The following is a 27,350-nucleotide window of genomic DNA, read 5'->3' as shown; positions in this document are numbered from 1 at the left end:
TCTCTCTCTCTCTTTCTCTCTCGCGCGCGCATTGTGCCAATGCATTATTTACATTCCTAAGAAACACTTAAAAAAGGTCTTGACTGAGTAGAACAAAAAACACTACAACTGAAAAAGGTTGCTTGACATGTTTGAAATTTTTATAAAGAAAAACAAATTTTCACCAGAAAATCCTCGCGTTAACTTTAAAGGTGTTAGGTGTTTGGAAATTGGAAAGGGTTTCGTGTCTCCATCTTTTAGCATGTTTTCTATGCAAAGGAGACTAACATCTGCCATGGAATTTGAAAGCAGATTTAAAAAAGCCATGATCTACTTGTATCCTCCCTGGCCTCATGGCTTCATCCTTTAGCATGTTTTTCATGGGTGGAGATTAACATCATATAGTGTGTGTGCTCTACATGTACCATTTACCAAGTATTGGCCACAAACTGCAATCAGAAAACTGTTGAAATCTGGCCCTTTTCCATCACAGTGAAAAGGAGGAATGTGCAAGTGATATGCATATCCCATGATCATTTGGTTCTGTCCTGTTATTCAAAAAGATGTATGTACTCCATGATTGAATAATTAAATTGGTAGATGTCCAATTTTAATTTCGTTTCATTTGGATTCAAATTTCCTTCCTGAAACATACTCGTGGTGAAAATAGCTGTTGTGATTATTCATGGTTGAACTTTTGAGTTTTGATCTCATTCAATTGCAGTTTATTTTTGTAAATCATGTGTTGTTTTAATGCGTTTGCAGTTCTATTTGTTATTCTGACTGAATGATATGCTTAATTTGCAAATCATTGATTGAACCTTATTTTGAACAAGGAGCCGGCAATACCTGTGGTTTATTTATTACTTATTATTTTGATAACTTATCACGTTTATAGCCATTGTGAAATTCAAGGAGCACTGACAGGTTGTATTGTCATTGTTGTCAGGCTTTGGAGTGTTTAGTACGCCTTGCCTCTGTAAGGCGTTCTTTGTTTACAAATGACACAGAAAGATCCAAGTTTCTTGCTCATTTGATGACTGGAACAAAAGAGATTCTGCGAACTGGACAAGGTATTTAACTGTTTATTTACTTTTATCTCATAAAAAACAGCTGGTTTAATGTTGTCTTTTCATCAGCTTTCTTGTGCACTTGTTCTTGTCATAGTTTCTAAATTCATGTATCACAAATTCAAATGCCTTATCTTCCACTCAAGAAGCTCAGATTTTCTGTGTAGGATTTACGACTTTAGCCATTATTTGAGAATATTCCAGATATATTGATATTGAATTCTGTTTATCTATGTGATAACGTTACATCTATGATAAATTTTTTTCTCCTGGCTTTAAATACTGTTCCACTGCACTGGTCCTTGGCATCTTTGCATGTTATATGGAATGTCATATTATTTCTGCATCAATTACTTATTTTTGTGATGGGGGGCTATCAGTAGGTTCTGATTCCAGTGCAGTTGATAGTGTATTGCTGGAGGTATTACAAATCATGTTTTTTCTTTCGTTTTCTCTTTTCACATCACATGTTTTGAGGGGCGTTTACCTGTTTAGCACCAGATTTTTGAAACGAATTGACATGCAAATGAGCAATGTTCTTAAAAACGTAACTCAAATTACATTGGAACCACGGCATTGTTTTTCCTTGAGGGAAACATAAAAGCAGTCCCCAAATCCTAGGAATGATGAGTAGGTATGGTTGCCTTGAGGTTGCAGCTCACAACTGATATGTGGTTACCCTTGAAGTAAAAGAACATATGTCCACATTCTGACATAAACTATACTCATTTTATATGAGGAACCAAGGTGTGTGAGAGAAGGGGACTTATCAGGTTGCTATCACTTTTGATTTCAGGCAAATCTGGTGCTAGACTTTGCTGCTTGAGTCCCTTATGGCAGTTGTCCTAAATCCATATCAAATAGTACTGCCCACTTACACGGCTTACTGAGAAAAATAAGCTGAGAGCATATGCTTGGTTCAACCAATGTGTAGCATAGGCCCCAGGGGCAGGGGTCCTAGCCTCAGAGGTTTACGCTGCCGGCACGATGACCGTAGGCATGGCAGGTGAGCCAGCACAACCAGGTCTTCTAGCCGGGTGTGGTTTCTTCTGGTTATAAATTAAAAAAAAAATGCTTGGTTCAATCCTCCTGTCTGGATACTTCGCTGCTGTTTTTAATGTGGGTTTTGTGCACCCAAACCTACAGTCTAACAAACAATGCATCGTTATTGTTCAGTACAGGTGTCAAATCCATGTATTTATAACATTATATAAAAAATTTATACATCCATAATATGAAGTTCGCTTACCTGAACAAGTAGGATGCTACCATTGCTGGGATGTTTCAAATTACTGATTCTCACACAACCTTGTTGCAGTTGTTCCTCTTACCTTGTCTACCCCTAGTACATGCTGCTATTCTTGCCTTGGAGCATCACAAGTAGATGCTTCTCAAGATCTGCCTCTTCCGTGACTTATTTCTTCTTTTCTGCTTTGTTACAGCATCTGGTCTGCAGATTTGGGCACATTCAGTTGCTTATGAGTCCCACCATGTCAATTATTGGCCTTGTTTGATTGTAGTCATGCACCCAATTGGCTGCTAGCTCTCTTTCCAAGGTTTGCCTTAGACACCCTGATCTCCAGGAAAACCATCTCTTTCCAGTGTTTATTGTGTTCCACTTTTTTTTTTTGATAGGCAAGCTGGCTGATTACCCCATGAGATTCGAACCCAAAACCCTCGGTTATGATAGTATGACCTAACCATCCGGCTACCTCATTCATCCCATGTGGTCCTTAGCTTGCTGTGCATTTCGTTTCTATTTTCCAAATGGTCAGAAAACTGCAATGCTTGTTTATGTGGGATGCATAATTAGTTGAGTAGGTTTGTTACTTTGAATATCTAGATAATTTTCATTTGCTTTTAGTGGATCCCATTGCTTATGTTTTCCTTCATCTTGGTCATTTAATGGTGGGTTTTACAAACTTCCATTTATTGGGCCTCATATTGTTAACAAAACAATTGGCCTGTACTTTTATGAGGAATTTTCTTGAATTCATTTCTTTGGACTATGGAAAATGCAAGTTGGTTTTTTAGTTCAAAAACTTTGTTGGAGAAATCAGGAGAATTTAGGAATGAACTTAATGTATTCGGGGTCTACTTTTTATCTCTTATGCTATTGCATGTACCTTCATCTGGTATCAAACATGATCTGTTTATGATGCAGGCCTTGTTGAACATGACAACTACCATGAGTACTGCCGTCTTCTCGGGCGCTTCAAGGTAAATTATCAGGTAAATTTTTTTTCTCAAAATATTTCAATACAGTGAGGTTTCTTTCGTGGGTATTACAAGGTGAAGTATCCATAAACTACCTCTCAATGGTGAATATTGTATAGGTCACAAGATGAGTTATGTAGTAGGTTCTAGTTGGAGAGCTTTAGGGTGCACCTACCTATGGTGATTATTCATTTAAACAAACCAAAAGGCAAAAAGATATCCATTGTCCATTTTCTGCTTAGTAGTTCCCCCTCCATCATTCCCCTTGTAGATTTGGAATCAAAGAGAAATAGGAGAAGCCACTATGGGAAATCAAGGTTTCCAATCCTGCATTGGGTTGTTTGGGACAAACGTGTTGGTGGAATCATGAGATTTGATGGAAATCCATGTCTATAATTCCTTCAAAACTTTGTCTTGGAACCGTCAATTGCTCGATCCTTCCCTTGAAATGATTCCAATCCCAAATTTGGAAAATTTGGCCAGGTGGTACCAAACAAGTGAATTTCTTCCAATCCCTTCCATATCCATTTCCTCCGGATTCCGGCCAAGTCATTTTCACTAGTTCATCTAAAAACCAGCTCCCATACACAGACCCTTAGTCCTGCTGATGTGAATTCTAATATTTGATAACAAGAAAGAATGAACATATTCAATTTCAACCTTGTTATTGCTTTTTTGCTTCTTAATACTCTTTTATGTATGCCTTCACATACTGCTTTCTAGAAGCCTATTGCACACAGGCACTTCAACAATTTTTTTGCTTTTATGTTTTAATATCTTTTATTATGAGAGACCTTGTTGACTGTGTGTTTTTAACTGATAAAAGGTGTTAAGTTGATAAGACACCCATTTAAATCGTCCTGAACTCGTCACAATTCGATTTACTTAATTGTATTTCAGTTGTCGGAGCTTGTAAATGTGGAAGGGTATAGTGATTGGATACACTTGGTAGCAGAGTTCACCACAAAGTCTTTGCAGTCTTGGCAGGTTAGCTTAGTGTTTTTTTTTAAATCTTTTTATGTTTTTCTAATTGAGAAGGTGAACCTTTTTGAAGTACCAAACTGAGCTCTCCCTTTTTTTTGCTTGCCAGTGGGCTAGCAGTAGTGTGTATTATCTTTTGGGGCTTTGGTCCAGATTGGTGACATCTGTTCCATATTTGAAGAGCGATATGCCAAGCCTACTTGACGAATTTGTGCCCAAAATAACGGAAGGTTTTATCACATCAAGACTTGATTCTGTGCAAGTAAGACTGCTTTTATGCCATTTTTCTTCATCCAGGATATCATAAATTAATATTAATGTTTTTCCCTCATGTTGACTAAGATGTAAAGTTATCACATGCTCTTCATTGTAAATGGTTCCTTGTAGGCAGCTTTACCAGATGACCTCTCAGAAGATCCTTTAGACAATGTCGAACTTCTTCAGGATCAGCTCGAGAGTTTCCCTTACCTTTGCAGATTCCAGGTTCCGATTTTTCTTTTATTTTACACACACAGACACACACAAGTGAACTGAAATAACAAGTAGATGTAACTTATTTCACTGTGTAACATTTCCTCTGTATGTTGCTTCACCATTGTCTTGTTGTCATTCCACTTTGATCTATCAATTGTGAAAGTTGGACTTATTAGGGCTGTTTGTTTTGTGGTTCTGTGAGTTGCAGTATGAAAGCAGTAGTTTGTACATTGTAAAGCTACTGGAGCCAATTTTGCAAACATATACGGTAATTTGTTGCAAACAATTCTTTTATTTCCTCCTTTGACAACTATCTTCTTAAGTTAGTAAGTAGTATGGCAACTATTTTGATTAAAATGTTTATTTTCTTTGCAGGACAGGGCAAGATTGCCTTCAAATGGAGATATCAACGAGCTTTCCATGGTTGAAGGACAACTTGCATGGATGGTTCATATCATAGCTGCCATACTAAAAATCAAACAGGGGACAAGTTGCAGGTATACAAACATCTTACTTGTGAATTGAGGCCTTTTGCATGTAAGCCAATGTCAAGTTGAACTTTATTTCATGCAGTTCTGAGGCTCAGGAAATCATTGATGCAGAGCTTGCAGCACGTGTTTTTCAGTTAATAAGCATCAGCGATACTGGGTTACATACTCAGGCATGAGAAACATTCAAATATTTCATCATATATAACAATTGAAGTGACTTTTGCTTTTTGAAAATTTCATCGTGCACTTGTTCCTTACTCATGTTCTAGCGTACTTGGTATATTTCATGGATGAGGTTCATATTGCTCATACAGGTCTTCTAGATAGCAAAAAATGGATAATTGAATGCTCTTTATGTTACAGAATTTGCTTGTTTGACTGTGGTAGGAACTACCATATAGTGAATGTGGCCTATTACATTGTCATGTGAGAGAAATTTGAATGAAGACCTATGATCTGCGGTTTTTAAATGACAATGCATGTTCTAACCCTTGATGGAGTCCTTTATGGGTAGTGGATTTTTTTTTTGTTGTCGTGTTAAGTGTTGGCAGTTGTCTAGTGCTCAGTGTTGGATTATGTCACAAGGTCGTGCACTAAGTGAGATGCCTATGACATTGCCCTTTGCTTGTGGATTTCAAAACAATTTTAAATGCAAATCTTGGCTGCAACTGCACATTTGTGGCATGTGATGTTAACCTGTCATCGGATTTACGAAGAAATCTACCAAAACCTATGTCACATAGGTGCAGGTGTGGATGCGGGTATAGGTGTGGATGCGGCGATGTGGCACTTTAAAAAAACTTGGGTGCGGGGGTGAAGGGAGGGTATATATATAATTTTTAACAGTTTTAAGTTAACACTGTGTATGTGTGTGCATTTATGTATTTATATATAATATTAGATAAAAATGGACTTGATTAGGGTTAACTGAATCTACTTTTGGATAGAAATGGACCTCGGTGTGGTTCACTTCACCTAACACAAAGGAAGCTGTCTCCAAGTGTCGCACCCGCCTGTGTGCGGGTGCGGTGCCCTGTTAGAAGAGTCCGTGTGACATAGACCAAAACTATGAAGTATCTAGGAAAAAAACAGGAAATTCAAAGGAAATGTGTGAAATAAGCAAGACTGGAAATAATTGAATGGTAAAAGAAAGTAACCATTATTTATTTCAATTGGTCTCAAGTCACTCAACTCTAAGATTTCTCATCTTTTTATGGATGAAAATTCCTAATCACAATCAAAACCAACTACTTAATTGATAAACTCTAATTAAGATAAATTCCTATCATGATTAACTTTCTAATTAGATATGGACCCATCATTTGGACCCAATATCCAATTACAAAATAAGAAAAAATCCAAAACATAAAATGGATCCAAAAGGACCCTTATGGCCCCAGTTCTTTTGCATCACTCCCTGGGTTGGAGAAGACTTGCCCTCAAGTTTGGATCCTGCTTGCGCTTCCAGTTTCGTTACACCTTGTGGGTTATGGGCCCACAACATGGATCTGCTTCTCTATGTTGCTCTAGAAAGAGAAGAGGACTTGGTGGATCTGATCCAATATGCATGGCATGGTCAGAAGTGTTCTTTCCAAACTATCAATAATCATTTGGATTTCTATATTGATTTGGGTCAAATTTATCCAGTGCCAGTATCATCCCGGGTGGAGAAGTCGACAAGACGAGGACTTAAATCTTCCACTCAATCATGTCACTCTCTTTATGCCATTTTTGATCCATTGGAAGCAAGCTTAGGTTTTGAGGCGGGTTTGGCTTAGGGGATACGGGAGTGAGTAGGTTTTGGATCTCGTTAATAGGCTTTTGATCCAATAGAGTTTGAGGCATAGGTAAGCTTTATGGATGTTCATAGGTAAGCAAATTCTTTTAATTTATATATATATATATATATATATTTAATATTTTTAAGCCTTGAGATTTTCCAGAGATTTATCACCAAACCTATAATATCGCGAGAAATAGCCTAGCCGAGATATAGCCAATACCGATATTTGTTACTATGGCTTTTGCAGAACTAGCTTCTTCCTCTTCTTCCATTCTCGCCACATTCTTTCCTTTGTTCTGTCTTTTCTTCCTTATGCCTTGTTTTGCAAGAGTTTTTGGGCTCTCCTTATGCCTTGACGCTCCAGATGCCTTATCAACAACAAACCATGTAAGTCAAGTGTCATCTTCAAAGATCGTCTCATCTTCACTTTGCCACTAATCTTTTTCATCAACTTCTCTTAAGATGATGGGGTTGATAAAATCTCTTATGCTCATTCTCTATTCATATTTTCACTTCAATCTCTGATTATATTGCATAAAAAACAAATCATTCAACTTCTTGTGCAAAAGTCTGTTTCTTTTCTTTGTATAAATCTAAAAAAAAGCTAAAATATATACAATTTAACAAATATTATTTAGTAGTAAATAATAGTTTACCACTTCAAAAGTACTCCAGTTACGTTCGCAACTAGATGCACTACATGTGAGGCCTAAGATCCAAGCAACAAATGTCTTGAGTTGGGTTTCAGCCAATGCCAATGGAAATCCACCGGTCCACTATAACGAGAAAATATCAAATTAGATGTAATTAAAGTATAAAAGCTATGTCACAGGAATTCGGCTAGCAGGGTGCCGCACCCGCGTCGACGCGACTCGACGCGGGTGCGGCACCGGGTGTGGCCAACCCGATCTTGGGTGCGTTGACCGCACCCAGGGTCATTTCAGTCCATTTTTTTGGATTTTTTTTAAAAATATTTGCCCTACGAAATGGGCTGCAGAATTAAAAAAAAAATCTGCTGACAGCGCTGCTTGATGCTGCTCTTGTTTTATAAAGGGGCACTTGTGTCCACAACATCACACGAGCTTTGTTGGCATCCCAGATTCCCATGCTATTCCTGCCTCCAAACAATTAATTCGCAGCGTTGGAAAACACACTGTTAACTTGGAAATGATAATCCATCTTCCTCAAAAATTAAAACCAAAATTCAAGAGCCTTTTGATGTCTTTATCCTTCAAGGCTTCAACAATCCAGATCCTTCTTCGTCAAGGATTTTCTCTCTCCATAATAAATGATAATGATTGTGCTAGCCTTGGTGGCTATTAGTATTCACTTTTCTCCTGACAAGATGGGTGCTCTAGTCGTAGCCTTGTGTAGACCTCTTTTTTCCACATGTCAAATCCAATAAATTTCTTTTAGCTGTCATCTGTGTGCAACTGTATATAAAATGAAATTTGAAGAACCCTAGGCAGTGGCGTGGCAGTGGAGCCGTAGGCCTCGTGAAGACTCTCTCCAACAAACCACATCAAACCTTTGCTAATATTTTTTTTCGTGAAGACCAGGGAATTTCAGACTTGATTGAATCATGACAGTCAGCAGAACGCAACAGGCTGGGTCGATAACTGGACCCCGACCCGTGCCGGGGGAACCTACGGTATATATATATATATTTACATTTTTGCCCCTGCTGCACCCCTGCACCCGGGTTTTTTGGAAGTGCCGAATCCCCGCACCCGCACCCGCACCCGCACCCATGTGACATAGTATAAAAGTTATAAAAATAATTTAAAGTTCAAGATAAATGAAATTTAATCAACTTGGCAAATACATTTTTCTCTTATTTTTTGTAGTTCACTTTGATCCTCTTCACTTCGAACAAGACGGTTAATGCAATCATACAAACCATTTTTTACCTTCTCATTTGACTCGATATTTGCATACTCATAATATATAATTAGATTCAGATATAAGCTTGCTGCATGGCAAGGTTTACGCAATTGGTGGACGTGTGGCAGTGGTGAATAATAAAAAGCTGTCACATGAGTACAAGTACGAAGGGCACAACATGACAAGTTCGAAAAATGTGGGTACAGGGACATGACTATATATATATATATATATATATAATGAAAACCTACAACATGGGCACAATGCTAAATGAAACATTCTAATGGATTTCCAGTATTTTTTTTCTTTGAAGGTCTGACCCCATAGATGTGGTCAGCATGATTGATTTACTAGAAATCGACACTTGGATCATGCATTTGGATGAAAAAATGGTATTTGGAGCCTAAAAAAAATATGAAAATTGTAGGCTGTTGATTTTTGAAACCATATAAAAACCTATCCATGCTTAAGAATCAAATGCTCCAAGAAGTAATTCCTATAAAAACAAGCATATAGATCACGCTTGTAGGGTCAAAATTTCAAAAATACACCAGCAATCCATTAGCATGTTTCATTTAGCATAGTGCCCATTTTGTAGGTTTCCATTTCCCTATATATATATATATATGTGTGTGTGTGTCTAAATGGAAGAAAAGAGTAACATTTTAAATTTAAAAGAGGAAGGGGTGAACTATTTTTTTTTTAAATAAGAGGGTATTTTAAAAATGTGTGTGTGTTTGGAAGAAGGTTTTCCTTTTATTATAAAAGAGAAGGGGATACTTTATAACCCCCATTCCTGTCGTCTCTCTCTCTCTAGAGACACGAAGTAGGACCCCATACCCACTGCCACTCTCTCCGTCTCTCTCTTTGTATATGAATGAAGTAGGAGAATGAAAGAGAGGATGGATCATTCAAGGAAGAATGAAAGGAGGGAGGTAGGTCCCCTCGTTTTATCCTCTCTCTCTCATTCAACCGCACCGCTCTGGTTTGCCCCCCCCCCCCCCCCCCTCTCTCTCTTTCCCCCATCCAAGTCAACACCCAAAAAACAAAACAAAGAAAACACTGTCTGGGTAGGGATTAGACCCAATCCGGTGTGTACCCGCACCACATCCACTTCCCGTACTTGTGTCCTACCATGTCGACACAGCTACGTCGGGTGCAAATGGAGTGTCAATGTGATAGAAAAAAAAGAAGGAAGGTGGGGCAAGCGGAGGGGTGCCTGCATGGTGGATCCAAGCACATGTAATGAAATGTGGTAAACACAATGCCTCTTACGGGCAAGAACAACATACACAAATGAAGACTACTTGTGGGTCAAGATGCAATCCCAAACACAATGCCACTTATGGGCATGAGAAACAACATAAAAAATATAAGGATTTTATTGAGACAATGCTTGAGAACAAGCTTCACATACAAGAAGGGTAACACCCCGTATTTATACACAAAAGGAAGCAAATAAGAGCCATTGGGAAGTGCTCCCAACAACTCTATTTCAAGAGCATTATAAAGACTATAATGCCCTTGATAAAAGAACAAATTACAAAAAATAATAAAAACCTAAAGTGCCCCTAATTTACATAAGAGAAAATGACTAAAAAACCCCTAATCCGTTTTACTTATTATATATATATATGTTAGCATTCCCAATATCCCATGCTTTAATAGCCTTTTGTAGTCTAAAAGAACATTTTCTCTCTTTATCTTTAAGAGACTCCTCTTTTGTAATACCATCTTCCCCGCAAATAGATTTTGTGAGAATATGTTGAGGTTCCGATATGGAGCCATCAACATAGTCCTATAAATCTTTGCCAACCAAAATTCTTTTCATGGCGGTGAACCACATATTATAAATTTTCCCATCAAATTTGATGGGAACAATTATAACCACTTTTTTTTTGGCCATTGTACCAAGGAAAGAAAGTGTTGGAGAAGAGAAAAGATAGAGAAAAAAGAAGAGAAGATTCAAAAAAATGTGTTGAAGAAGTTTGATGGTGCACTTCTCGAGGTAACAAACCAATGCTCCACCAATCTTGCGATCCTTCTCTTCTTGATCTTCAAGTACAAGTTACAACCCAAGAGCGCCAATGCTCTGATGCCATGTAATGAAATGTGGTCAACACAAACAAGTGCATCTTGTGGGCAAGAACAACATACACAAATGGAGATTACTTATGAGTCAAGACACAATCACAAACACAATGCCACTTGTGGGCATGAGAAAAAACACAAAAAAATATAAGGCTTTTATTGAGACATTGCTTGAGAACAAGCTTCACATACAAGAGGGGTTATACCCCCTATTTATATACAAAAGGAAGCAAAGAAAAGCCATGGTGAAGTGCTCCCAACAACTATAAATATAGCTGTTGAGAGCACTCCCAAAAACTCTATTTCAAGAGCATTATAAGGACTATAATGCCCTTGATAAAAAGAATAAATTACAAAAAACAATAAACACCTAAAGTGCCCCTAATGAATACAACTAATTACATAGGGGTTTACATCAATATATATATATATATATATATATATATATATATATATATATATATATATATATAAAACAACACACCAACTGTCTTCCAGTTGGTGGTTGGTCCATCTGCACAAAAGAGAGAGACGAGCAATCTGTGCTCGGACATGAGGTTTGGAAGCAACCCACTTGTGGTCGTCGAAGATGCAAAGGTGGTGGACTGGTGTTCTACTTGCAGCAATTCATTAGCGACTTCTGCAACTTCTCATACGGGTTTTTCCATCACACCGAATGCAGAGTTGCAAAGAACACCGATGGTTATTATAGGTAGACACGACAAAGAATCTTTCTACTACTCAGTGTTGCCAGTTGATGTCTGTGATTGACGACGATTTGAAAATTGAGTAGTTGCAAGATGTGCATGTAGAAGCCTTTTCAAGTGCATCTAATTAAACTTTCATGGCTTCTATCCATTTGATATCATTTTTTGCTTGAAAATATGTGGATGGTTCTTCATATGAGTGAATTAATGCAATAACTTCCCTATATGTAGGTGAGAAGGACTCGCATGATACAAACTTTCCTGGAGGCCTCAAGACTTGGGATGATTATGTAGTTGGAATGTTAGAATATTTTTCAAGTGCACATGGAGGATTAGACTCTTGTCGCCTGGAATATTGTATACTAGTATCCCTGTAAACTTCTTCATTTTCAACACTATGATCAAGATCAATAATTCTTTGATCATTGTCAAAGTTACAATTAAGGTCATATTCATCACATGTTGATGTTAGATCTAACAAAAATAATACTCAATGACATCCTTTGATTTTTTAAAATCAAAGAAGCTCTCCTTTTCAAGAAAGGAAACATTTCTAGACACATATAGTCTATTATTTTTGAAGGCAAAACATCTATAACCTTTATGATTTTCAGCATATCCTAAAAAGGCACAGGGAATCGCACGAGGGGAAAGTTTATCATTTTTGTCGGTAAATCTGAAACATTTGCACCCAAATATTCTAGTATGGAAAAATGTTCATAAGTTTTTCAACGGAAGTGATATTTTGTACAGAGGAGGATGACATCCTATTAATGAGATAAGTGGCAGTTAAGGCAGTTTCTGCCCAAAAGTCTTTCGGGACTTGATTTGCTATTAATAAAGTCCTAGTGGTTTCCATAATATGACGATGTTTTCGTTCTGCCAGCCCATTTTATTGAGGTGTATAAGGACAAGATCTTTGATGTGTGATGCCATGCAATTTAAGATAATTTTAAAATCTGTGGATAAAAACTATCCCCTTGAATCTGTCCGAAAAATAATAATATCATTTTGAAACTTGTTTTTAACCATATTATGAAAAGTTTGAAAGTATGAAAATACTTCAGAATTATGTTTAAGAAAGTAAATCCATGTATGTTGGGAGAAATCATCGACAAAAATCACATAGTAAGTAAATCCTCCTTTAGAAATTATTGGTGCAGGACCCCAAACATCCGAGTGTACTAATTCAAGTGGTTTTGAAGAAAAAAAAGTTCTGTTCTAAAATGATAATCTTTTCATTTTGCCAAGAATACAATCTTTACAATCAAATGATTCAGAGTTACAAAATTTTCTTAGATTTTTTAAAAAGTTGGGTTTTGGTTATATGTGGGTGACCAAGTCTCTTATGCCAGAGTTCCAACTCAATTTTCTGAATATTATAGCAAAAAATATTCTTCGGCATTTCCAAAAAATCCATGAAGAAAAGGAAATATTACACCCATAGTCAGAAATTTGAGATATAAATAAAAGATTTAAATTCAATTTGGGAACATATCTAATTTCTGGAATAGATTTTTTTTGTTTTATAAATCCTTTCAAAATTTCCTATTCCTTCTATTTCAAGAGAAATTTCATCAGCTGTAAAGACCTTTGACACACTTGTTTTATTTTTAACACATTCGGATAGACTTTGATTATTTGGGGTCATATGAAAAGATGCACCAGAGTCAAGGAGCCAAGAAATTTTACCTGGATCGGAAAAAGATAAGGCTGATGCGCCAGTTGAAGCTTCAGATGAAGAAGAGACACCTTTGATGAGAGGCTGAAGAATCTCCATTAGTTGGGCCATGGAAACTGGTGCATCCTTATCTTTAGGCTCCGATCCAGCAATTACAGCTATTTTCTCTCTCATCTCCTTGAGTTTGGGACATTGTGGCCTGTAGTGTCCCGGTTCATGACAGTGATGACAAATAACTTTTTTCTTGTCATAGTCACCATTTTGCCGATTAAAGTGAGGAGGTCTATATGATCGAACATGATTCCCTGGTCTAGACACGGCTAGAACGGAATCATCTTCAGTTTTTGAAGAACCTTTCCGGAGACATTTTTTTTGTTGTTAATTCTTCAATAGTTTCAACAATAGAAGGTATTTTTCCCCGGTGAAGGAGGGCCGATTTAGTGGTTTCAAATTCCGGCTTTAATCTAGTTATAAACTGGTAAAAATGTTCAGCATCGAGTTGTTTCTGACGAAGCTCGATGTCTTCGGCACAATGCCACTTTAGTTTTAAAAGGGAAAGTTCTTCCCAAAGTTCGAACAACTCATTGTAATATTCATGAATAGTTTTGTCTCCTTGGGTCATCATTCAAACATTTTCTTGGAAATTGTACATGTGTGCAATATCTTTAAAGAAATACATATTTTTAAGGTATTCCCATGCCTTATCGGCATGATCAAAGTTGGCAAGACTTGAGTATTTTTTAATGTCAACGCTATTGATAAGCCATGACATTATCTTCGCATGAGATATTCTCGATTCTTTCCATTTCTTCTCGTAAGAGGCAAGAGCCTTGATTTTCTCTTCTTTCGATATAGGGACCTCTTTATCTCCCTCCTTTTTAGTAAGAGATAGCTTAGGTTCCGAATCGGAACCATCCACAATCCCCCATAGACCTTTTCCTCATATATATGGTGCTTCATGATTGAAGCCCATGTTACATAGTTCGTATCGCTTAATTTCATAGGCATGATGGTGACTTTATTATTGTCATCCATCGATTACAAGGAGAGAGAAAGAATAAGGATAGAAGAAAAACAAGAAGAGAAGTGAGAAAAAAGAAAGAGATACAATACAACAAGATGTGAAATCTTCCCAATGAAGTGATGAAACACTTCTCTTCAAGTGGCGAACACTTTTGCAAATGGGCACGGAAACCGAGGCAGCTATTCTTCAAGATCTAATACTTCCGCGGCTTTGATACCATGAAATGAGATGACGATCTTCCAAACATGAACTGAGATTCGTAATAGATGATGTTTTAACAAGACATTTAGGCATAACCCTTAAGAAGGGTATAAAAGGAAACAAACAAAAAGAAATAAAATATTCTTTTTATTGAACAATAGAAAGGCAATGCTTAAGAAGCATTGAACTATGTTTACAAGAGGGGCTGCAGCCCTATAACTGCAGGAGAGAAGGAGGGAGGAGAGGACTCAATAGAGTGTGTCCAACGGCTCTAAATAGAGCCGTTAGACTAGAGTCCAACGATTCTATTGCTAGTCAAGTCTGGAGAGGACTTGACTAGCAATTGTCAGTCTAGTTCAAACTGAACTAGATGACAGAAAAACAAAAAATAAAAAAGTTACAGAAAAAGAAAAATATATCTATATATATATATACAATTTTACATTTTAACACCGGTTCTTCTGCTTCGCTCTTGCATCAGCCATGTATACGAGTTTTTACTTTTTGAGAGCTTTTGTGATATGGAATTGTGGATATATACAAAACCTAAGGGACCCCCTAAAAGGTCTAGATCTGGAATTCTGGTTCTTATTTTAGTAAAATAAGACCCTGCCTTTTGAATCTGTGCCTTGGATGGGTTTGTGCTATTGAGGCAATACACTTTTACATTCTTTTTAGTTTTGTATTTTTTTTTGAAACACAATCCACTCTTTAATTTTGCATGATTTATAAGGAATACATGGTTTGTATCGTGTGCACAGGTTATATCCTATTTGAAGAATAATGCAAAGGTTCATGTATAATAATGCCATTTAAGGATTACATGGCAGGATGATAGGCCATGGCCATTGGTGTACTCTGTCTTGTGTTTGTGTTTTTGTTGCAACAATCTTGTGCTTTCATTTAATTTACTTTTTGTTGACGTCTATTGAGCATGTAATTTGACCGCCTTCCTCTGATTTATATTTGTTTTTGTTGGTAATAAATAGTTGTAGACTTGCAGTTATTCAGTAGAAAGTGAAAAAATGATTTGCGGTAGGATATGTTCAAAGATAAAATACACGTGCTGTCTTGTTCAATGTTTTCATTTTTTTAAGATTGGTTTCCTATCATTCAAGAGCAGGAAAATTCATTTCAAGTCATTAGTGAACAATATTTCGTGGATAATTAGGACTTCAATGCATACAAGAGGTGGACGTCAGTGTCGTATGGCGAATTCGGTGTGTATACGTAAAGCACTATTTGCTGTTTTGGTCCTGCTGCCTTCAGGATCACTGCATTGTCTATCTTACTTTGATAATGTTAAATCTCATGTGAATGATTGGTTGTGAGCTGATTGTGGTCTTTTAACATATGCATACAGCGATGTTGAGCATTTGCAGATTGATTAGGTCGTGTCTTGATAAATTTGGCTGTCATATGATAATTGGTAGCAGCACATCTCGTTATTTGTGAATCATAAATGAGGCAATGCCACCATTTTTCTTCTCTGTTATTTGAGCTCTCATGTTTCCTAGCCTATTTTTGTATGTTAAGTATGCATCTATTTTGTTGTTCTCACAGAGATATAGTGAAACAAGCAAGCAAAGGCTCGACCGAGCTATACTCACATTCTTCCAGAATTTTCGTAAAGCTTATGTTGGTGATCAAGCGATGCATTCTTCAAAGGTTAATGAAATTCTGCTTTTTGTTCTCTTGTTATCTTACCATGTTTTGATTCTTTTTCTTTCAACTTTTATGCTTTTTTAATATTCCGCAGCAGTTATATGCTCGGTTGTCTGAGCTCCTCGGGCTTCATGATCATCTAGTCCTACTTAATGCCATCGTTGGAAAAATTGCAACAAACCTTAAGTGCTACACTCAGGTAACTTTCAAGTTCATGCATTTTTAATAGTATCCTTTTGTACGAATTGATGCAAGCTCACATTTCTTGTACTGTAGAGTGAGGAAGTCATCGAGCACACTTTGGCTCTGTTTTTGGAGCTGGCATCTGGGTTAGCTTTATTGTCTTTATTAAGATTTTACTTATTAGTAACTGCTGAAATTACAATATGATTGTAAATAAATCTCATTATGAATTAAGTTTGTCTGAAAATCCGCTTTTATATAGGTATATGACGGGAAAGCTGCTGCTCAAGTTGGATACTGTCAAATTCATTATTGGGCATCATACTGTAAATCTCTCTCTCTCTCTCTCACACACACACACACACATTAAATTATGCTGTTTTCTATATCTTATTCTTTGGATTAGGAGTGTCTTAGCAACTTGTGTTCATGCAGAGGGAGCATTTTCCCTTTCTAGAGGAGTATAAATGTTCACGCAGTAGGACAACCTTTTACTATACTATTGGTTGGTTGATATTCATGGAGGACAGTCCAATAAAATTTAAGTCCTCTATGGACCCCCTTTTGCAGGTTCGTGCCCTATATATTGTAATATCTTGTAGCTGGTCTGTTTTAATGTTTGGTGCTTATCTATTTCCATTCATTTTATTTTATGACTTTATGCCATAATTGCATCACACTCTGGGTGACTGCAATTGTAATAGTTTAGAAAACAAAATTCATGATATCACACTCTATAATTCAAAACTATCACTTCAAGATTACGGTAGTAGCCTAGAATTTCCTGACATGTATAGACAAATAAGATGGGTTATCAGAAGGAAAGATTACATTTAAAAATGATATATAGTATTAAGTCTAGCCAGCTAGCGATCTCAAGGCAGTATCTGGCCTGCGTGGGCATGCTTTCTCTTGGGATGTGTTTACTGGTAGTATTAAGGTTTATATGTGAATAAGAAATCTGAATTGATTGAACCTAAAATGAACAGTATCCAATACTTCACCCATGTGGAACAGCGTCCTTGCATACATATCAGAGATTTTGATCCATTTATCTTTTAGGTGTTTTTTCTGTTAATGGTTTGTCTATATGTAAGAAATCTTGAAGGAGTGGTCTTATAGTTCGTAACTTTGTCTGACTGTTTTTGAACTAAAATTACTGAGTCTAATATTAGCATCCAATACTTCTGTCACCTTAGACAGAATACTCAATATGAATGAGTAGTCTCACAGCTTAACTATCATCCAACTGTGAAGAATCCTTGCAAACAATCAAGTTTTCAAATAACTTGATACTTCAAATACTCAATACACAAAATAAATGCACAATGTTTATAAGCTTTACACCACAAAAGAAGTGCAATAAATGCAGTGTTTATAAGCTTTACACCAAAGAAAGTGCAATAAATGCACAGTATTTATAAGCTTAAGGAGACAACTCCTTACTCTAATACATACATACAATGGGCTCACATAGCCCTTATTTATAAGCAAACTTAAGAGACGTTGGGCTATTCCCAACAGCTCTTATTAGAGACGTTGGGAATCAGCCCAAGGTCTATATTTTTAAAACTGTGTACACAGTCAATGGCTGACTGTTGACTGTTGTACACTGTACACAGTCAGCCACTGACTATGTACAAAAACATTATATAAAAAAAGCAAAAATAAGAAATGAAAAAAATTACAAAAATAAAAAGAATAAAAAGGAGGAATTACAATCATATTCAAAAACATGAATATGCGTAAAATGTAGAAATGACTAAAATACCCCTACAGCCAATACAATAAAGAAATATATATTTTATATATACAAGTAGATGAATACATATACATATATGAAATATATATATGTATATGTATCTTCTTTTATATATATAAAATATATATAGAAAATACATTGTCTTATAAATTACAATTTAACACCAACTTGACTGATTCTAAAGTGAATGGCAATTGACATCCAACACTTCAATCACTTTGAGGTAGCATCTTACATCCGTGGTAGAATTGTGGTCCATGTTTTCTTGCAAGCATGCCTGATCTGCGGTTTGTTCAGTTTCATGTGCCATGAGTTATTTCATAATATAAAACACAGCGTTGGCATGTTACTGTTCCATAAGTCAGTTGCTTTGGTGCATTGAAAAAGTATTTGTGACTTGTTGCTTCACACTTTCATTTTGGAGCTTCATTATTTAGTCTTCCTGAAAAAAATATCAGAATTTATTGCACATCTTTTTTTGTGAAGTTCATTTGTCATTTCTGTCTGGCACTAATTGAGCATAACCATTCAGTTGAAATATTTTTGACTGACATATTCAACCGAAGGTTCTTATTACTTTGGAGTCAACACCTGATGCTCTTTTCCGTACGGATGCTGTTAAATATGCATTGATTGGTCTAATGAGGGATCTCAGAGGGATAGTGATGGCAACAAATAGGTCTGTGTATTCAAATAAAATACTCTTCATTGATTTCAATATTTTTTTGGTATTTTTCATAAAGGGTTTGATTACTGGTTTCCCATTGCTTGATGCAGTCGTAGGACATATGGGCTTCTATTTGATTGGCTATACCCAAGACACATACCACTTCTCTTGAAGGGTGTTGCTCATTGGTTAGACACGCCAGAGGTGAGCTGACATGCATTGCAGTTTTCATTGCTAATATTGACCTTTATTTATGCACTGTTTGTCATGAATTGTTATTTTTTACCCATGGTAGGCTTGAGATTGGTTTGCTTATCATTTCAGTAAATGTCTAAGCTTTATGGTACAGATATTGAGAAAACAGATGATTTGTAACTGCTAGTTTAGGTTGAGATTCAAGGCATCATTGTTTGTTAGAGTAGCCTCTATGAGTATTGCCTCGTGTTCTTTCCAATCCAATTATTCATTCTTTGGCACAGAGTTGGGTATGTACATTCATTTTATCATCAATGCGTGTGTGTAGGGAGGCAGTAAGAGTGGGAAATTATTATATTTGGAGAATTTGGCATTTTATATATTCATTTTCTACACTCGATGTATATCTGCCATGTTCTTGTGTGGGTTTATTGGTTTTCTCTTATCAGTTGACATAAAATTATCATGCGTTGAACCATTATCCACCTGTTTTGTCGAGTATTTTTTTGTCTAACCAGTGGTACCAAGTAATGTTGAGAGTATCAAGTGTGGATGTTAGTTCATTATCGTTCAACATTGGAAAATGCGACACTTCCATCTTTTGGTATGTGCGTGCATGTGCATACTTGTCTTGTATTTGGCATAAACATGAATATGAAAAGGGCGATGATGTGTTTATGGACCTAGGAAAATGGTAAACAATAAATACTTGGAGGGATGCAATAAGTTTACATAGGAATGGATCGATAAACTGTACCAACAGCAAACCCTGTGTAGATGGGACGATCTTTGCTGTTGATGAGTTATATCAATGCAACACGTGCTTCACATAGTTGCCAATGTACTAATTGAATAGAATCATGTTATTTAGATTTATTTTCTACCATGGAATCTAACTTGTTGATACTTATGGCCATAGTCAAAGATAGTAGTATTATCACAATATAGCGGGAAAGCAATTTTTAGAAGAAAAAAATGGGAATATTCTGCCTTCTAAAAATTACAATATTATTGTGATAGTACCATAATGTCCTTTATTTATCTTATTTTTGACATGCTTCAAAATCTTTTATTTTTCTTCTTTTCCTATCTTTTATATTATTTCTACATTATATTTTCTTATCTTTTGCTTTTTGTAGGAAATCCTGTAACATCTCCATAATTTGACTCACCAAGATATATGCATACTTATTATTATGAATTTCAAATATGCTGAAAGATTACAGAATTTCTTTCAATGAGTTACACTACACATCATGTTGATTTTTTCAGTATTACTAGTAAAAATTTTATGGTACTAACATCATAGATTTCTGCAGGTTACGACTCCATTGCTAAAATTCATGGCAGAATTTGTACTAAACAAATCCCAGCGCCTAACTTTTGACTCTTCATCTCCCAATGGCATCCTTCTATTTCGAGAGGTCAGCAAATTGCTTGTGGCATATGGATCAAGGATTTTGACCCTTCCTGTCAGCACAGATGTCTATGCATACAGATACAAAGGAATGTGGATATGCTTGACTATTCTTACAAGGGGTATTGATATCGGCTTTCGGAGTTAATGTTTTCGCATATTGCTTTGCTAAAATATTAGGCGGCTTCTACCATATGTAGATTAATGTTAGCTGATAACTGCAGTAGTTCATCTGTTGTTTTGTTTGTTCTGAAATAGATTTTTTAATGCCCTTTTTTGCCTTTTTCTTTGTGTGTGTTTGTTGATGTGGGTGCGTGTGTGAAGGTGTTGACTCTGGGTTTGCTCGGTTTCTAAACTTGTTGAAGAAAGTTTACTGTGGTTATCCCTGCTTACACCTGAATGATGCAATATAGATGTTTAAGTTGATAATCAATCTCTTATAGTTTCTCTTTTAGGTTGTTTGTTTTCTTATAACTCTTGAATATGTACCCTTCACTAGTAAAAGAACTAAGGGGATCATGATTTCTCTGTTTTATGATTTATAAATTAGTAAAGCACCCTTGTCAATGGAGTTTGTGGCAAATGTGATGTACTCCTTAATACATATGAAAGAATATAACCCTTTAGATATGACGAGAAAATAGAAAGTATCTGTGATGTATATACATATAGGGCTGCACATGAGCCTGTCCAAGTCTGATTCTGGCTTGTTCGACTTGACACAGTTTGGGAAAACCAGCTTCAAGTGTGGAGCACTGCAGACTCAGCACTAGATAGTGCCTCTCACCATCGCAGACTTGCCGATTGAGGGCACCCATGACCGCTTCAGACTTACTACTGGAGATTGCTTCTCAGTTCTTGCAAATGGAAATCGTCTCTCGCCCAATTGACTCCCTTCTCAAGTTGGTTTCAAAAAAACCCTTAACGAAGGGACAATAGTTTGTCCATGTGAATTATTTGGGCTAAAAATTTCCACAAGAATGAAAATTGTCTCTCGCCCAATTGACTCTCTTCTCAAGTTGGTTTCAAAAAAACCCTTAATGAAGGGCACAATAGTTTTGTCCCTCATCCCTCGTGTGAATCATTTGGGCTAAAAATTTCCACAAGAATCTTGGGGACCATTGATTTATAGAAAAGCAACCATCTAGGTATAATAACACAATTAATACGATTGTGTACTTTTTAAAACTTTTAATTAGTCAAGCTTAAATAAGACTCTGCAGATTGACTAATTAGAGCCTGCTCTTAGGCTCAAGATCATTTCATTTGAATGAATTCGTGTGGACCCTGGGGCGAAATGAGCTGATGCTTGGCTCATTATTGAGCCCCATATGCATGTTAGGAGGCCGCTGAACTTTTCCATTTTCTAGTCATACTTTCATCCACATGGGAGCCTTCTTGAACTGGATAAGAGCTTGCTGCCATCTCCAAGAATTGCACTCTTCTAACATATAGTTATACACTCTTATGTTGTAATCCAGATTAGAGTGCATGATTAATATATCATAAGGTGAGACATAGGAGAATATGACGCATTTCTTTATGTTTAACAATCAAGTATAGTTTGATTTGCACAAGTCTGCACAGTCTGCACTCCGGGTGTTGTATTTCAGATTTCTGATGTTGCTTCTGTGGAAATAATATAATCAACTCAACATTTCCATTAAGTGAACCTAGGTCTAATTGTTAGTTATATCAATACTCAAGTCAATTCTTTTTTGTTAAGGCTTCTTATCTAAACCTGGTTTGCAATTGCCTTCCCTAGGATGCCAGCTGCCCATAAAAAACAAGTTTGTTTGCAGAATTGATCAAGATTTCTTAAGCTTCTGTGTGCTTCTTATTTGTTACATAATCTTTGTTTTTTTTGTGCTTATGAATGTATGCTGAATCTGAAATATCAATGCAGCATTAGCTGGAAACTATGTCAATTTTGGTGTTTTCGAATTATATGGAGATAGAGCTCTCTCAGATGCTCTTGATATTTCTCTGAAGATGGCATTATCAATTCCACTTCCTGATATACTAGCATTCCCAAAGGTGTGATGCCTTGCTGAAATATATTATCTTGTGAGCAAAATATTTTGGTGAATTTGGCTGATTCTAATACTCTTGCAATTTGGTTTGTAGAATAAATTTGTGAAGATAATAATAGTTTTGTCTTAAGTGCCAAGTGGATGTTAATGACATATTTTTGGAACTTCAATTATTAGAACACTTTGTGAAATAAAAAACCATCAGTGATAGAGTATCGTGTTTTAGCTTTCATGTGCTGTTTCATTTCTAAGTTGACAAGTCGGGTCATGTTTTTTCGCCCCTTTAGGAATTTGGATCATGCCTTTAATGCTTGCTATCTGAACCTATAATGGATTGACAAATTTCTCTCAATTTCTGGAAAAAGCCATCATTGCTGTGTAATTAGTGAAGAAAATGTGTCCATTATAATTACTTCCAGAAGAACTAGATTAGAGAACTATGCTGAAAAATATGACTAGTGGACAATAGAGTTGGCAGCAGACAGAGACTAAAAATATTGAAGGCATTATAATCCAAAATGGTTGCATTGGACTATTTATCTTCACCTTAGGTACTTATCCCTCAACTACCTTTCAATCAATGTTCAGCATGATCTTTTTGCTAGGATCACAACTTGCTGTGTCTTACCTGTAGCAACTCAGAACTTTGTGAAGTAAATAAGCAACAAGAAGTGATAATATATGGGGACGTGAGAAAATAGATGAGCAAATTAAGTATACCTACCAGAAATACTAACCTAACCCATAATGACGTACCGTAAATAAGGTTGTCCACAGGTCAGATCAGGGCTGGGTCGGGGTTGACCTTGATCCGCCCGTATAAGCAATAACCGGTTTGGGTTCAGATCATTGTCAGGTTAGGCATGAACAAAACAATACCCAATCAAATATTTGTTTCATATTCCCAAACCTGAACCTGGTTGGCTTATTAACGGGTCGGTTCGGCGTCTGGTAGTTTGTCAAAATTTGTGTTTATATTTCATATATTTATTTTTTCCCTTTGATATGACAAACAAGATGTGTTGGTGTAGTGGTCAGCTGTTAGGTTGTTGCATACAGGGTTCAAGGTTCAAGTTTTGGCGTTGTTACTTTGCCTTTTTCTTGTGTATGTAAATATATTTGGATCACTAGGTTACACCGGGTCAGTTGCCTGACCCTTCTCTTTAAAACCTGCTCATATCTGGATCCGTATCCGACTAAGCTTTAGCCCTTTGTCCCAAACTTGAACATTTTTTTATTCAAATCTTTGTTTTTGTTGCCAAATCTGGGATCACCGATCTGGGTCGGATGGGTACCCGACCTCAGATCTGACCCCTTGATGTCTCTAACCGGAAAATACAACATTTACACTTTGCAAAGATGTAAGGTGCCATTCGGGGATTCCATTTCCTAGTACCATGACCAAATTGAACCCTTGCTTCCATTATCTCTTCTAACTGATATTCCAATATCTTTGTCATTTATCCCCACACTTCCTCTAAAAAAGACGAGGTACCCTAAAATAAATAATTGTTCTGATAGAACCTTCTACCGAGGGTTGACTGTTGATGCACAATCCAAGCTTCATTATTAATTCCTTTACCCTTGGTTTTGATATTTTCTTTATTAAAAATGACCATTATATTAGTATTAGCTTAGCTAGTAATGAATCTAATCTTATGAACAATTGGATTAGATCTCATAGAATCATAGTTGGCAAACCTGGCGAGTCGTCTTGGGAATCACCTGAGTTGACCCGGATCGGCCCCTAGATGTGTTGCCGATTTAGGATCACCGATCCGGATGACCTTTGTGTTTTTTGACATGCATCTCAAGATTTTAATGGACAATGCTCACTGTAAAGGTACTTGTTATAAAGAATTAAATATTGTTAAATCATAAATGTTAACATTATGTAGAGTTGTATGCTAGTATAGCTTAATAATTGATATCATGTGCTAAATTTAGTAATTATGCAGCCTTAAGTTTGATTATTTTCATGTCGTATTTATGTAATAACACTCAAAATTATGGAGTCCTAACTCGTCCGAGTGACTGAGTCAACTCGCTGACTCGCGAGTCAAGGGTTGAGTGATCCGAGTCCAAGACACGAGTTTGCTAGTTCTGTTGTATGATGGAAATTCTTTACCTTTGGGATGCAGGAATCAAGTAAGTCTCTATGATGAAACAAACAGTCTCTTGTTTCAACACCCCCTCCCCCCGATAAACATTCTCTTTCACACCTTTCAACCAATCAGTACATCCTCAACGAGCAGCTTTTGCTAAAACTCAAGTGGTTTCTTGAAAACTAGCTTCTTATATGAAACTTTTGAGTATTCAAAGATGCTCTCGTTGTTCCTAATAAGACGGTTCAATAACAAATGACTTCTTCCAAAGCACGACCTGCTCATTCTGCTCGCAACAATTCAATTAGTTCTTCGGGTAGAGAAACAATAGATATTCCATCTTATGAAAGCAACACTTTTGATGTTATTTGTCATACAATAATCTCTTTATGCCTATTATGAATTTGTAACCCCATGGGATCGACAAACCTTTCTGAACTTATTAACCAAATAAATACGACTTTGTGCTATGGTGAGTTCAACACCAATCAGGAATCCCCAAGGAATTCCAAGAATTTTTGTTATATGTTCGTTCCAACCTTCAACTGTTTTTTCTAGGTTCATCAACATTGAATCCCCAAGGGATCAATATACTCAAGACCAATTTGTCGTTGTTTCCTTGCAGATATTTTTCTTTCTAGCCACACAATTATTAATATCCCTATTGTGATTCCCAATACAAGAGTGAAAATGGGTATAAATAACCATATGAACCTATAGACCTTTTTTGAGGATTCTGATCTGAAAAAAGAATTGATAGCTTGTGCTTCTTCAATTATCATTTCAATGATCAATTTCTCCCATAATGATATCTATGCTACCTAGTATTGTCATCTTATCTGCCAATTTCATTCTTTTAGCTAGCTGCTAGAGAATTTGCAAATTGCTGAAACCGGGTGGATGGATTTCCATCGAACAATGTGATATCTCACACCGGGTAAATCCTTAACCCTTCCTCCTCTTAATAATACTACAAAATGTTCTTGTAAATTATGGCTAATATCAGGTATATAAGCAATGATTTCAAATCCAGAGGTTAATTGTACTCTGACAATTTTATGTAAGAGTTTGGTTTTTCGGGCTGATAGTGGAAAAATTGATAGACAAGTCACCCCTACTCACTCTACAGTACTGTATGGGGTGAATGATCAATTCTTTCATTTTGGTAGTTTTTGGAGTTACATGGATTATACTTATTTGCACAAATACCTCTATGATTCCCCACTGTTAAGATATAGAGCTCCATATAAACATATCTTGGCTTGGTACGAAAATGGGATCCCCAATGGCTGGAGACAAGAGATTTGTATGAGAAAACATAAGTAAACGAGCTTTTGCTTGCGCTTCCAAAGATAAAGGTACATGAACATCCATGTGATCTCCATCGAAGTTTGCATTGAATCCCTCACAAACCAATAGATGTACACAAATAGCTCGCCCCTCCACTAAAATAGGTTAGAATGCCTGCATGCCTACTCTATGCAAAGTAGGTACTCTATTTAGCAATACAGGATTCCCTTGCATAACTTTTTGAAGTATTTCCCATGCAATGGTTCTTTTTCTCGAATTTTACTTTAGCAAGCCCTATGTTGGAAGCAAGATTTTGTCTAATTATACCACAAATTATAAATGTTTGGAAAAGCTATGTTGGTATTTCTTTAGGTAATTCACATCTATGCAATGAAAGTGAAGGGCCAACCACAATTACAAAACAACCTGTTTACCAAGTAGTCTTGAGAAGTCTTCCCTTTTTGCCTTCAATTGCATCTGAAAACGACTTGCTACCAGTGGACCATTTGGAGCATTTTGTTTCTTAACAAAAGAACCGTTTTCAAGTAGTGTTCTCTCGATAACGTATTAATCAACATTTGATTGATTGGTGCAAGGTTATCAACAAACAAGATTTGTCTAAGTCACTTCATTTCTTTTTGTCCAAGTCACTTGTCCATTTTGTCTAAGTGACTTTTTTCTTTGTGAGTATCAGGAATATCCCCATTCATAGGTCTGAGATCCACATCTATTAATTGAAAGGTCTGAATGATCAACTCTGCAATTAGTTAGAATCAATAGGTGTTCAAATCGTTCATTTGAATAAATTGAAACCTTTCTTATTGGATGATCATCATACTTTCCAAAGATGGAAATTCTTGATCAATGGAGCAACAATATCAACATTTTTGTTCATTAAGTTTCCAAAGTGGATGATTGACTCACTCCATACTAGGAATAATCACATGAAATTCTTTGATAACACCAATTCCTATTTCTCAATGATCTTGCACGATCGGGACAATTGGCTGAATCCTGTGAAACCATTTCATAGAAGTTCATTGATATCTTCTTTTTATAAAGCAAATCTACTTCGATTCTTGAATAATCCACATCACTTTTGCTTCTATTCTAACAAAACATTCTCTTTTTATGCAGAAAAAAGCCCTTATCGATAATTATGATCTTGCATATGGACAATATGGGAAATTCCTCCATATCTTGTTCACAGAAAAATAATCTTTATGTCCAGTTGATTGAGGTTCCATCCATGCGTTAATGCTAAGAATAATGTCACTAGAGATGTAACCATCTTGACAACTAGACCTAAGGTTTCTTCATCATCTAACCCATATATTATTGATTAAATCCTTTGACTAGATGCACACTATATCTTTGAATACTCCTGTGGGATTTAGATGAATATATCTTAGAATGACTTTTCATGCTGTTTGGTTTTGCATTAGTAATT

The 27,350-nt window shown here is 36.3% G+C and overlaps 1 protein-coding gene across 6 annotated transcripts in view; it reads left to right on the top strand.

The window, feature by feature from the left end:
* The window catches only part of LOC149814097 (uncharacterized), a 49,058-nt gene that overhangs the window by 11,979 nt on the left and 9,729 nt on the right, over positions 1–27,350 (top strand). Inside the window, exons 8-25 of one of the 6 annotated variants that reach the window (XM_089989587.1) lie at positions 929–1,052; positions 3,214–3,281; positions 4,167–4,253; positions 4,357–4,509; positions 4,635–4,730; positions 4,930–4,989; positions 5,097–5,218; positions 5,295–5,382; positions 16,147–16,251; positions 16,343–16,447; positions 16,525–16,577; positions 16,694–16,757; positions 16,867–17,001; positions 18,760–18,872; positions 18,971–19,064; positions 20,375–20,615; positions 22,379–22,509; positions 25,471–25,547. In XM_089989587.1, coding sequence (XP_089845713.1) covers positions 929–1,052; positions 3,214–3,281; positions 4,167–4,253; positions 4,357–4,509; positions 4,635–4,730; positions 4,930–4,989; positions 5,097–5,218; positions 5,295–5,382; positions 16,147–16,251; positions 16,343–16,447; positions 16,525–16,577; positions 16,694–16,757; positions 16,867–17,001; positions 18,760–18,872; positions 18,971–19,064; positions 20,375–20,615; positions 22,379–22,509; positions 25,471–25,500 — 1,869 coding nt within the window. In that variant the 3' untranslated portion in view covers positions 25,501–25,547. The remainder of the gene's footprint in view (positions 1–928; positions 1,053–3,213; positions 3,282–4,166; positions 4,254–4,356; positions 4,510–4,634; positions 4,731–4,929; positions 4,990–5,096; positions 5,219–5,294; positions 5,383–16,146; positions 16,252–16,342; positions 16,448–16,524; positions 16,578–16,693; positions 16,758–16,866; positions 17,002–18,759; positions 18,873–18,970; positions 19,065–20,374; positions 20,616–22,378; positions 22,510–25,470; positions 25,548–27,350) is intronic. The other 5 variants (XM_089989585.1, XM_089989583.1, XM_089989584.1 and 2 more) reach the window with 5 other exon arrangements.

This window comes from Nuphar pumila, chromosome 15 (genome assembly GCF_984573655.1).
Source record: "Nuphar pumila chromosome 15, dmNupPumi1.hap1.1, whole genome shotgun sequence".
In the NCBI taxonomy this organism is placed as follows: Eukaryota; Viridiplantae; Streptophyta; class Magnoliopsida; order Nymphaeales; family Nymphaeaceae; genus Nuphar; species Nuphar pumila.
Note: the sequence above shows the minus strand (reverse complement) of the source record. Positions and strands in the feature narration are given on the sequence as shown.